Source organism: Gobio gobio (genome assembly GCF_949357685.1).
Source record: "Gobio gobio genome assembly, chromosome: 13".
Classification (NCBI taxonomy): Eukaryota; Metazoa; Chordata; class Actinopteri; order Cypriniformes; family Gobionidae; genus Gobio; species Gobio gobio.
In genome coordinates this window covers 47392511-47406854 of record NC_137106.1, presented here as the reverse complement: position 1 = coordinate 47406854, position 14344 = coordinate 47392511, and the positions used below count along the sequence as shown (strand labels likewise).

The 14344-nt window shown below is 38.2% G+C and overlaps 1 protein-coding gene across 1 annotated transcript in view; it reads left to right on the top strand.

Annotated features, from left to right (window-relative positions):
• Positions 1-14344, top strand: part of myt1lb (myelin transcription factor 1-like, b) — a gene marked incomplete at its 5' end in the record, with an annotated part of 107543 nt that overhangs the window by 39884 nt on the left and 53315 nt on the right. The window contains 4 exon segments of the mRNA XM_079832784.1: positions 1102-1192; positions 6397-6504; positions 7139-7356; positions 10121-10386. Of these exon segments, the coding sequence (XP_079688910.1) occupies positions 1102-1192; positions 6397-6504; positions 7139-7356; positions 10121-10386 (683 nt within the window).

Below are 14344 nucleotides of genomic sequence, written 5' to 3'. Positions count from 1 at the left end.
GAATAGAGTAGAATATAGTAAAATAAAATAAAGTAGAGTAGAATAGAGGAATAGAATAGAGTAGAGTAGAATAGAGTCAAATAGAATAGAGTAGAATAGAGTAGAGTAGAATAGAGTAGAGTACAATAGAATAGAGTAGAATATAGTAAAATAAAATAAAGTAGAGTAGAATAGAGGAATAGAATAGAGTAGAGTAGAATAGAGTTAAATAGAATAGAGTAGAATATAGTAAAATAGAGTAGAGTAGAATAGAGTCAAATAGAATAGAGTAGATTAGAATAGAGTAGAGTAGAATAGAGTAGAGTAGAATAGAGTAGAGTAGAATAGAATAGAGTAGATTAGAATAGAGTAGAGTAGAATAGAGTAGAGTAGAGTAGAGTAGAGTAGAGTAGAATAGAGTAGAGTAGAATAGAGTAGAGTAGAATAGAGGAATATAATTGAGTAGAGTAGAATAGAGGAATAGAATAGAGTAGAATATAGTAAAATAGAGTAGAGTAGAATAGAGGAATAGAATAGAGTAGAGTAGAATAGAGGAATAGAATAGAGTAGAGTAGAATAGAATAGAGTAGAGTAGAATAGAGGAATAGAATAGAGTAGAGTAGAGTAGAATAGAATAGAGTAGAGTAGAATATAGTAAAATAGAGTAGAGTAGAATAGAGGAATAGAATAGAGTAGAGTAGAATAGAGGAATAGAATAGAGTAGAGTAGAGTAGAATAGAGGAATAGAATAGAATAGAGTAGAATATAGTAAAATAGAGTAGAGTAGAATAGAGGAATAGAATAGAGTAGAGTAGAATAGAGGAATAGAATAGAGTAGAGTAGAATAGAGGAATAGAATAGAGTAGAGTAGAATAGAGGAATAGAATAGAGTAGAGTAGAATAGAGGAATAGAATAGAGTAGAATCCTCATGTGATTGTACCATGACTCACGCTGCATGCTGCATGTGCATGCCAGTGTTCCTCCATCTGCATGCCGCTGTTTGATGTCTCTGGTTGTGAGCGTGCTGGTGATAATGACGAGTGTTTCACACTAATGTAGATGACTAACTGTGGGCCTCTAACTCCTAATCTTTCACCCTATTTCTCTCGCCTGCTGTCAAGTTCTTGCAATGTATGAAAATGTTCTTAAGTGCCCTACGCCTGGCTGCACGGGCCGGGGTCACGTCAACAGCAACAGGAACTCTCACAGGAGGTGAGTTCCTCTCCGTCTGGATGAGAGAACCGCTCATATGTTCATTAATATCATCTTTATTCTGCAGTGTCTACATTTCGTTGTCTCTCAGCAAATGTCTCAGTTGTACCTTTGATTTATGGTGGTACAAAGCATTTGTTTCTAATTTAATATATCCAGATTCAAAGTCACAGTTCTTGGATATTAAATGCAAAGAATGTCATTTTTCATGACTTTAGAATACTTTATTCTGTTACTGATTACAAAATAGTTCATGAAAATTGTAGTTAGTTACGTCATCTGGTAGATTACACATTTTGGGTAATCAGATCGGACTACTTTTTAATAACATTTAGATTACTTTTGTAGACTCGAATAGGATTGTTTTGTCCAACATTGACATAAAAGAAAGAAAATATATACCATTCATTGTTATCAACAACATCAAGTGCATTAAACATCGCATTACGTCAGGGTTTCACAGACTGGGGTTTGTGAGTTGATGAAACGCTAATACTTAATTACACCATAACATTTTTTAAAATAAATAAACATTATACATATAAAAATATTATATATACATATATATATTATATTATATATATATACACACCGATCAGGCATAACATTATGATGGTGAAGTGAATGACACTAATGATCTCTTCATCACGGCACCTGTTAGTGGGTTGGATATATTAGGCAGCAAGTGAACATTTTGTCCTCAAAGTTGATGTGTTAGAAGCAGGAAAAATGGGCAAGCGTAAGGATTTGAGTGAGTTTGAAAAGGGCCAAATTGTGATGGCAAGACGACTGGGTGAGAGCTTCTCCAAAACTGCAGCTCTTGTGGGGTGTTCCCGGTCTGCAGTGGTCAGTCTCTATCAAAAGTGCTCCAAGCAAGGAACAGTGTTGAACCGGCCACAGGGTCATGGACGGCCGAGGCTCATTGATGCACGTGGGGAGCGAAGGCTGGCCCGTGTGGTCCGATCAAACAGAAGCTCGGAGCTCAAATTGCTCAAGAAGTTAATGCTGGTTCTGATAGAAAGGTGTCAGAATACACAGAGCATCTCAGTTTGTTGTGTATGGGGCGGCACAGCCGCTGACCAGTCAGGGTGCCCATGCTGACCCCTGACCCCGCCCAAAGCTGGACTGGACCATGGAGCAGTGGAAGAAGGCGGCCTCGTCTGATGATCACGTGGATGTCCGGGTGTGTGTGTGGGGCTTACCTGGGGAACACGTGGCACCAGGTGCACTATGGGAAGAAGGCGTGGCGGCGGAGGCAGTGATGCTTTGGGCAATGTTCTGCTGGGAAACCTTGGGTCCTGCCATCCATGTGGATGTTACTTTGACATGTACCACCTAACTAAGCATTGCTGAGACCATGTCCAGCCTTTCATGGAAACGGTATTCCCTGGTGGCTGCGGCTCTTTCAGCAGATAATGCGCCGCCACAAAGCACAAATGCTTCAGGAATGGTTTGAGGAGTTGACTTTGCCTCCAAATTCCCCAGATCTCAATCCAATCGAGCATCTGTGGGATGTGCTGAACAAACAAGTCCAATCCATGGAGGCACCGCCTCACAACTTACAGGACTTAAAGGATCTGCTGCTAAAATCTTGTTGCCAGATACCACAGCACAGCTTCAGGGGTCTAGTGGAGTCCACGCCTCGACGGGTCAGGGCTGTTTTGCCAGTAAAAGTGGGACCAACACAATATTAGGCTCTAATGTGCCTGATCGGTGTATAATTTACTGTGTGAATAATTTGTCATCATGTAATAAATAAAAAGTAACTAATCTGATTATGAGCATAATATAATGCAATTACGCATACTGAACATAATATAATATAATCACAAGTACTCAATATTTGCAATCTGATTATGTAATCCATAGTGGGACTACTTGTTTTTCTCAAAAATTGGCAGACTTGGGTGTGTTTGGGAAACCAGTTCAGAAACAAACACATTTTTTTTGCAATTTTGTTTGATGTTGCTATCAATGCATGACGACATGCATTTATTTAATATGTTAACAGTGATATATATATTTATAAAGTATAGGCTACTGCAAATGCACATTCCCTCAAGCAGCCTTTAAATCCACACATTGTTCTGGCGAAGGCTTTGCGTGTGGATTGCAGTGAGCTGATGAAATGGTTTGTGCTGTAATGCTCTCAGCAGCTGCTGTAGGGAGCGTCAGCCATTAGCACCTCTCTGACACCTCGCCAGGGGAGACCACGGCCCGCTCCAGACGGCCGCCACAGACCCACATTCTGAGCGAATACTTACTTGCAAGAGGGAAATTACATTTCCTACGGCCCAATAGAAACCTGGCAGCTTGCATGCCGTTCATGTCATGGATCACACACACACACACACACACACACACACACACCTTCAGAAGCCTTTCATATCTTTGTGCTCTGGGCTTATGACACTACATGCACTGTAGAAATTGTTTATCATATAATTTTTTATTTTAATTTCATATAACTTTGCATTCTTAATTCAATTTGTTACTTTGTACTTATTTGTGAAACTGATTACCAATTTCTTTGGTAATCAGTGAAAACTTTAAATCATACACCATATTTCTTTTTTTTTTGTGTTTCTCTGAGGTTGCATTTTTATACACTTTTTCTTTACTCAAATATCTAAACATGCCTTAATCAGGATAGATTTGCAAAATCACACATAATGGGCCCTATCATACACCAGCGCAATGTGATGCCAGGCGTGACTCAAGTGTTTTCTTCTAGTTTCAGCCCCAACGCAGTTCTCATTTTCACATCCAGCGCCATGTTGTTTAAATAGCAAATGCACTCGCGCCCATCTGTTCACCCAATGGGCGTCTGGTCTGAACACCAGGTGTGTTTAGACGCATTGTTGGCGTGTTGCTATTTTAAGGAACTGAAAACGACTGCGCCATTGACCAACAAAAACCTGCTCTAAAGTTGTTATGTTATTTAAAGGGTGTGTTAGTAATATGAGCCTATAGGCGGCTGCACAACGTGTGTACACTGCTTATTACACACACAGGGACGCGCAGCAGCACACACACATTTTTAAATATTAAAAATAAAAGGATTCTTCTCAAGACAAGCGTTCAGTCTTTCCGCTCACAAATTCCTCCATGTAAATAGCGACATCGCCCCATGCACTTAGATCGTTAAAATAGGGCCCTATGTCTATGTCTTGTTTTTTTTTTTTTTATTATTTATCAAAGTTTTGGCTTAAAGGGTAACTAAACCCCAGCTCAGCGCTTAAAGGGTTAGTTCACCCAAAAATGAAAATTCTGCCATTAATTACTTACCCTCATGTCGTTCGACACCCGTCAGACCTCCGTTCATCTTCGGAACACAAATGAAGATATTTTAGTTGAAATCTGATGGCTCTGAAAGGCCTCCATTGGCACAATGCACGGTTCACTCTCAAGACCCTTAAAAGGTACTAAAGACGTCGTTACAAAGTCCATCTCACTACAGTGGTTCTACAATAACTTTATGAATCGGCGAGAATAGTTTTTGTGCGCAAAAAAACCCTAAATAACGACTTATATAGTGATGACGATTTCAAAACAAGGCATCATGAAGCTTCGAAGCGTTATGAATCAGTGAGTCGAATGAGCAGTTTGGATCGCCAAATTTCAGCAGTTTGGCGGTTTGACACGCGATCCGAATCATGATTCGACTCACTGATTCATAACACTTCGAAGCTTCATGATGCCGTGTTTTGAAATCGTCATCACTATATAAGTCGGTATATAGGGTTTTTTTGCGCACAAAAACTATTCTCGCCGATTCATAAAGTTATTTTAGAACCACTGTAGTGAGATGGACTTTGTAACGACGTCTTTAGTACCTTTTAAGGGTCTTGAGAGTGTAAAGTGCCATTGTGCCAATGGAGGCCTTTCAGAGCCATCAGATTTGAACTAAAATATCTTCATTTGTGTTCTGAAGATGAACGGAGGTCTTACGGGTGTCGAACGACATGAGGGTAAATAATTAATGACAGAATTTTCATTTTTGGGTGAACTAACCCTTTAAGAGGGCAGCACTCAGACGGTTTTACACCTTATTTTATAGAATTAAAACACTTTATACACAAATGACCAAACATTTACTCGAATCACTGAACAGCACTAATAAAGCCCCAGTCTTGCAGATCATTAACTAAAAAAAGTTGGTTTAGGGTTTAGTTACCCTTTAAAACAAGAAAAAATATCTGCCAACAGGGTAATACAAATCTTGTTTTTCCTTTGAATTAAGTTTTGACCCCATTGCCAAATGTTTTTTTCTTGTTTTAATTTAAGCATAAACTAGCTTAAAGGTGCAGTGTGTACATTTTAGCGGCATCTAGTGGTGAGGTTGTGAATTGCAACCGTCCATCGCTCACCCCTCCCTTTCGAAGCACAAAGAGAAGCTACAAGCTAGGGTGGCCGACACAGGACAAAGATGTCATCATCTGAGACAGCAGAGAGTAGCTAGTGCAGTTTGTCCCTTTAGGGCTATTGTAGAAACATGGCGGCGCAAAACGGTGACTTCACTGTAAGGGGACCCGCGGTGTATGAAGATAGAAACGGCTCATTCTAAGGTAATAAAAACATAACGGTTCATTACGTAAGGTCTTAATACAACACTGAAAACATAGTTATGTGTATTAAATTGCATTTCTGTCAATAGATCCTCATAAATACTACACACTGCACCTTTAAGCATACACTGACTTTTTTTGCTTCACAAGTAAATGTATCTTGATTTACTGTTTAGATATCTGAAATGGAAATCTACAAAAATTCTTTTTTTTCAGCATAGCTAATGAGAATTTGTACAGTACCAAATTAAACCTTTATTTCTTGTAGTCTCGGTTGTATTCACAGTTTTGAAGTTTACCAAATCACAGGTGAACTTGCACTAAAATATTGCAGAATTGGATCGGATGCACAGCCTGGATGATATGAGAAGCATTATTTTCTTTCATTTTTTTAATTATTTTTCTCAGAGGGAGATCTCAGAAGCAGATGATTTAAATTTCATTATAATCTTTATAGATTATCGAATCCATAGTCCACTGTTTTTGAGAAATAACCAAGACATTTACTCATCAGCATTCTCATTTCAATACAGCATATAGCAGATCATGATATATCAGTGATTGCTGTTTAAAATGAACACACATTCACGTGTCTTTGTTAAGCCACGTCCCTCACATTTCTTTCTGTTCCTCCAGCCTGTCGGGTTGCCCAATAGCGGCTGCAGAGAAACTGGCCAAAGCCCACGAGAAACATCAGTCATGTGACGGAGGCAAATCCAGCCAGGGTTCAGATCGTGTGCTCAGGTAACAGACCCATCTACTAGTACATCGATGCTCTATGTTGTCTGTTCACACTTTAGATAAGGTTCTATGACTGTTGCCTTAATAAACTCCTAATTACTGTTTATTAATAGTTAGTAAGGTAGTTGTGAAGTTGAGGTATTGGGTGAGATTAAGATGCAGAATATGGCATTAATATGTGCTTTATAAATACTAATAAACAGCCAATATCCTAGTAATATGCATGCTAATAAGCAACTAGTTATTAGCGAGAATTGGACCCTAAAATGGAGATAAATACTAATACTGTTTAAAGAAGGTGCACACTGTGTCATACACACAAACAAACCATCATGATAACAAACATGGCAGTATAATAATGCAATCAATGTTAACACTTTGTGTAAAATAAAGTGTGACCCAATCAACATTCACTTAATAACATAAGGTGTAGCGTAAAACCATCAAATGAGAAGTGTCACACATTCTGGGATTGCCAATTTTGCAGCTTTTCACTGTGAATTGCTAAAAACTGAACATCTTACAAGTAGGCACCAATTTGTGTTGTGCAAAGGCCATACAAATGGATAGTCTGCCTTGGCACATGGCACATCATGACACATGGCACATCATAACCTGCTGGCTGTGTCTGTTTCAGGCCCATGTGCTTTGTGAAACAGCTGGAGATTCCACAGTACGGCTATAAAAACAACGTTCCCACTTCAACCCCGCGCTCCAACCTGGCCAAAGAGTTAGAGAAGTACTCCAAAACCAGCTTTGACTACAACAACTACGACAACAGCAACATCTACAGCAAACGGCACACTGCTGCACCCAAGCTCCACGGTCGGGACGCACTGACCAAAAGCGATGAGGGTAAGACATCCACACGTCTGCTCTGTAGGGCTGGACCAGAATATTCGAATTTTCATTCGATGGGTTGGTATTTGTTTTCAAATTTGTGATTCGAATATGCATTGTTTTTTTTAGTTGTTTTTTTTCGCGCACACCTGGCATCCCCTCAAAACAGTTTTTAATAGGATGGACAGTTGAATAGGAACCCAGCCTTGTTATACTTAATAAATATATTTTCTTCTTAGTGTTCCCTGCAACGGAGTATTCTCTGTCTGGAGCGCACAAGTGCACAAGCTTATATGGAAGAACTTTTGGGTTAAGCTGCGTTGGTTTGACATTGTGGAATATAGAATAATAGAATCAGTGTATTAGCCTTATTACACGTTAGGGATGTGACGGTGAGAAAATTGTGAATTGTGTTACGTTTTTTTTGCGCCTTCCTCACTTGTGTTTTGATCAGGAGATTCTGTACTCATTTAGAAGATGTGTAATAGTGCCCCCTAGCATCTAACAGTTAAAACACGTAAACCCAGAAAATTCTGTGTTTGGCGGGGAAGCGTTTTCTCACAAATAACGGAAAATGTTGTGTTTGGTGGGGAAAGAGTTAAGATTGAACATTAGTCTGGGGAGTCTGCTCTGTGTTTTCTACTGCACAAGAGGCGTGATCAACGGGCCCTCTTTGTTCTGAAGATATTTTGAAGAATGTTTTTAACCAAGCAGATAGAGCAACCATTGACTACCACAGTAGGGAAAAAATACTATGGTAGTCAATGGTTGCTCTATCTGCTTTGTTACAAACATTCTTCAAAATATCTTCTTTTGTGTTCAGCAGAAGAAAAAAATTCATACAGGTTTGGAACAACTTGAGGGTGAGTAAATGATGACAGAATTTTCATTTTTAGGTGAACTATCCCTTTAAGTGTCCACATACTTTTTGTAGGCCGCTGTATGATAATTACCATCACTATGACTCTTGAACATTTGACTGCTAAGGTCTGAAAAAGCTAGTTGCATTTCATGAACGCTTGGCGAGGAACTAAACCCTGTTAGAAAAGCCTCCAAGATCTTCCTTCACTGTATTTCGGAGGTATGGAAATGTATGGAAATGATCTCGAGGCGGATGCATAATGAATGAGGCGGTTTAGGCAAATCACAGTCTGGATTTAGGGCTGTTGCTAATTGCAATTCTGCGCGCAAGACTGTGAGATCCCGGGCCATGCTTTAATAACCAGACTAGAGGGAGAAGATAGAGTAAAAGGAATGCAAGAGAGAGAGAGAGAGAGAGATGGCAGCAGGACGCCCGGTGGGAGACGTCACTTTGATGCCCAGCTGGTGTTGTGGCTCATTGTGTCTTTTGTCAAACTGTAGAGAGCGTCTCTCCGTCTCTCACTTGCATCCCAACACCCCCCTCGTCATTTAAAATCTCCTCAAAATCATCCTAATAAGCAAGCCATTTCCTCCTAAAAGGATTTGACTACAGACACAATCTATGCACTTTATTTTACAGTACTTGAACCTAGGACCTATAGTGTAGTTACTTCTACCAGTACTTTCTTAGGTAAGTACACGTAAGTGCAATACTTTATTTTACAGTATCCCTGTTACACATCTTACATGTACTATGTACTTAATGCATAATTATAACCCTAAACCACAACCCTAATTACTAAGTATATGTTGTTAATTAATATTACTTATTAGTTATTTGATAATTACACTGTAACAAGGACACCTTAAAATAAAGTGGAACCATATAACATAACTACATGGTTTAATATTAGGTTTAGGGATATATTCTTAGTTGTTAACCAGACATTGTAATTACAATCAAAACAAGACTGTAACATTATTTGGCTACACTTTATTTTTAGGTGTCATTGTTACAGTGTAATTATATATTTACTGAGTAATATTAATGAACTACATGTACTCACTATAGGGTTATGGTATAAGGATTAGGATTTGTTTGAGAGTTAGTTGCATACAATTATGCATAATTTACTGTTGTTACTATGGTAAATACATGTAATATATGTAACAAGGACACTGTAAAATAAAGTGTTACCCCACTTTATTTAAAGATGACGCAGTTACATTGTACTTACTCAAATAAGTACTGAGTAATATTAATTAGCTACATGTACTTACTATAGAGTTACGTTTAGGGTTTGGTTTAGGGTTAGTTACTTGTAATTATGCATAATTTACTGTTATTAATATAGTAAGTACATGTAGTAATGTGTAACTACGTCCACAAAAATAAAGTGTTACCCATTATTTTAACCCTGTAAGCTCTGACATATGAAATAATAGCGAGTGGAACATTTTATTGAAACTTTGGACAATATTAAAAAAAATGTTGAGTAACATATTTGATACTTCAGGCTTTTATGGCTCATATAGTCTGATATAGCGAGAATATGGAGCCCACACTCGAGAAGGAAAACAACAAATTTTTGCCCAAACTGAGCAAAAATATGCAATTTAGTGCAGTTGTGTATGTTTATATGGGCAAAAAGAAGGATTCTGAAGCTTGTAATGTAAATCAATGAGATCTTAATAACAGTATACTTACATAAAATGCATATAAATATCAATTGTCACTGCCAAATATCTGCCAGGATTATTATAGTATAAACTAAAACCATACAAAAAATGAATGAAAACGATAATAGTATCTCGGTAATACCAAAATAAAGCCAATGTAGGATGCAGAAGCTAAGTGTATTTTGTGATCTGTCCCATAGTGCCTCTGTTAATGTCCCGGCTCTGTGTGTCCCGTCAGTGAAACGCTACTGCAAGAGCTCGAGTTCGGCGAGCAGCACCACGAGCAGCTACGGCCCCAGCAGCAGCAGCAGCCTGAGCTGTGGAGGAGGAGGAGCGCGCGGAGGAGAGAGCAGCGCCAGCAGCACCTGCAGCAAGAGCAGCTTCGACTACACACACGACATGGAGGCGGCGCACATGGCTGCCACCGCCATCCTCAACCTCTCCACCCGCTGCAGGGAGATGCCACAGAGCCTGAGTGGGAAACCCCTGGAGATCTGCACGCAGGTACACACACGGCCCGAGTGAGTGTGTGCGTGGGAGATGTCACAATATAAAGCGATTTTATGTTTTCCCAGACATTACTGTGTGGATTATTTATAATACCTTATTATATCTAATTGAATAATATGCAGATAATATAATTTATATATATATATATATATATATATATATATATATATATATATATATATATATATATATATATATATATATATATATATATATATATATATATATATATATATATATATATATATAAAATTATATAATTTCCTCCCTGGAACTGATTTTTGACTGGTTTTTTTTGGCAAATAAACTAAATTAAACATTGACTAACAAAATGTTTTTAGATTTATCTTAAGGGAAAATTCTATTTCCATATTAAAGCTAATTTAACTTTTGTTTATGGTGAAATTAAGTTGTAAAAACCAAAAATATAATGGTTAGGGTTGGGAATCGTGAGAAATTTTCCGGTTCCGCCTAACGATTCCGGTTCCGATTCCGGTTCCATTAAAATTATTAAACAAATAGTGGTAAAGGAAAAAGGCACAATACACAACTCAAACAATCCATTTTGTGTTTATTACTTGCTCTAAAATTAATTTACAGGTTGGCAATGTCAAAAAAGTCCTGTACTGTACATATATTACATTATTAATTAAGCCATTCTTGCAACACATTTTTTTTCAAATGAACACCTCTGAAATTCTTATTACATTTTATCTCTCTGTCTCTGAATAAAACCAAGTTATAAATTATATTTATTAGTTATATTTATTAATTAGTTGTATATTAATTTAATAGTAATTCAGTTATTCAGTGAACTTGTAAATAATAAATTGCAATTCAGCATTACAAAGGTAATTGTGCCTAAACGCTTACCTAAACCATGGTGACTCAACGGTTGACAAATATATATATATATATATAGGCCTTTCACTATAAATCTGGTATAAGCCCTGTGGCACTCTGTGCTGTAGCAAATGTTTTGTCATATTGCTAGTGCAGCCTCCTTTGCATGTTATTAACTTTTCACATGTGTTACATTTTGCTTCATTATCATTCATTCTTTGGAAATGAATCCATAATGGTGACTTTCTCTTCGCCATGCTGGTGGTCAAAGAGAAAATATCTGACGCAAAACCGTGTGTAGCGCGAGGGCTTTCAGTGCTGAACTGCGTGCACAACAAAACCCACACAATTGCTACTCAAAACTAGCCCAAAACAAGCCCAAACGCGTTTCAGGGGGGCTTCTCCGGTAAAATTCGCATTTCCGGGGCTAAATATCACATAATTGGGGTTGCTTCAACCCGCGGACATGAAACACAGCCCGCGGCAACAGTGTTTAAGTAGCCCAATTCCGCGGGAAAACCACGGACTTGGCAACACTGGCTGTCACTCGCTATTAAAGGATACGCTTCCAGCGCTTCGCACACACATTGCACCAGAACCGTTTTCGGAAAACGAAACTTAGGAATTTTGCGCGGTTCTGGTATTTTTCAAAAATCAGTTTTGGTTCTGCATAAGAACCGGTTCTCGGTTCCCAACCCTAATAATGGTATAATGTTTCTAGATGTGATTCCAGTCTATGGGATCATAAATCTAGTTCCTTAATAGTAATATCACATCTCTCCTCAACAATGTGAATGATTTGCATAGGCAAACACTACTAATTATTATAGTAAATATATATTTTTATGTAAATATGTGATATTCATGACCATGTTTATAGTGTGTGAATGCATAATTGAAGGGCCATGACAAAATTAGAAATACGATACAAATTAAAGCTGCAAGCAGCGATGAAAGGGCCCTCACACACCTGCCACCGCCACCTTTAGGAAAACAGAGCACGGTGGGCGATATGCATATATAAAAATCGGAGGACTACGTCAGTCATTCGTATTTGCCACACTTCCTGCTACCAGCTAGTGGCGCTATGACTATAACTAAATTTTGGCATGTAGATGTCTTCAGGTCAGGGCACTTATCAATCATGTGAAGTTTGAGGCAGATTGTTCATTGTATGCTTGAGTTACAACAACCTCCTGTTTCATGGCGATAATAGCATGCTTTAGCACTCAGCTAAGTGTTGCTAGCATATTTTAGAATGTATATGTTCATCTTTCTTTAGTGTGTAATGTTGCTGTTTGAGCCCCTCCAGCGGGAGTTCTTCTCTATATCAGTGTCAGTGTTTCTGAACTCCATTGTAGTCTTGAGTTTTCTTCCGGGAATGAACATGTCACAATATTCCTCATTTAAATAATTCATACGCAGAATAAAGGGGCGGGGCTTGATTGAGTTAGTTTCCCAAACACGCTCTAAGCGCTTGACCAATCACAACACAATGCTCCAGCCGACCAATCAGAGCACTTTGTGACTGTCAGAAGGAGGGGCAGGAACTAAACAGAGCGTTACTGACAGACTGGGAAGAGAGGAGCTGCAACTTTGAATAAGAAACAATATCAAGTCTATAAAACACGTCAAAACTCCACAAAGCACAACAAGAGAATCAGTGAGAACATTTGTTTAAACAGCATACACATCGTGACATTTGGCTGCACATCACGTTTTTTTACATTATTAATACTGCTTGCAATCGTAATGCAACGGACCTGTCTACAGGACATAAATTAAGCCTTTAAATAAACGGCATAAACGGAGTGTCTATTTACACCAAGTGCAAATAGCGTGCCTTGTTGGCAAGTGCTATTTGCACTAGCTCTGCCTAACAATGCCTGTGTGTGCCAAACGTGCATATTTCAATGTCTTCAGTGGTGTAGTCAGTAGAGTTTAGTATCTTGGTTTTTACACGATTGACCCGGGTTCGAATCCGCCTTTTGCAGAGCTCGCTCTTCTCCCTTTTCCCATCACATATCACATCGGAATGGCATTTACTTTCAATATAAATTGAGAAAATGTTCTAAAAGTGGAAATAAAGTGCCTAACTTTGTTTAATGTTTAATAATAATAAAAGCATTTATTGGGTAGGGTTAGGGGACGGTGTAGGGAGGGCTTTTATTGTCCCATTAAGGCAGCATCCATTTAATAATTTTAATAAATATAATCATTCACACTCTATGTTATTATTGCATCCTGTTAATGTACAACAATAGTGAGGTGCAAATAGTATGTATCTGTCAAAACAAGGTAAAAATTTTATTTACTCATATTGCAAAGAACTGCTACTTTTATATGGTGTAAATAGAATATATCACTATTTTCACTCAGTAAATAGCATCTACAGCTATTTGCACTTGTAGTTGCTATTAACACTTGGTGTAAATAGCCGCTGCCTTAAACAAAAGGGTTGTTGAGCTTCTCACACAGTCATATACAATAAAAGAGTCAGGAAATATAAATGAACACAAAAAAACTGCCTACCTTACACAACAAGTCAAGCCAAGTCACCTTTATTTATATAGTGCTTTTTACAATACCAATAGTTTTAAAGCAGATTTACAGTGGTAACAAGAAAATAACGCAACAAAGTTTGTTTTGGCTGTACAGCAGATCTAGAGAAAATAGTGTCATAGTCCATCTTAAGACATTTCAGTGATGGTTCATTTCTGTTGTAAAAGAGTTATTAATTTAGTTAATTAATCTATACAGCCGCTCTGGAGAAAACAATGATGGAAGTGAAACATCTGGAGTTTATTTATTAAGCAAGCAGGGCAACCACCCAGTAGAGCATTACAATAATCTAACCTTGAGGTCAGGAACGCATTAACTAACTGTTCAGCATTTGGCATTGAGATCATATGTCGTAATTTAGTAATATTTTTAAGATGGAAGAATGCAGTTTTACAGATGCTGAAACATGGACTAAAATTGAAAGGTTGGACACCCAGGTTCCTTCACAACACCAAAGATGCTCTCAGGAGTAGAGCGGACGAACTCTTTACACACACTGCAGCGCTCACAATATGACGTCACACTCTGTGTGTATGTTTTAAAGAAC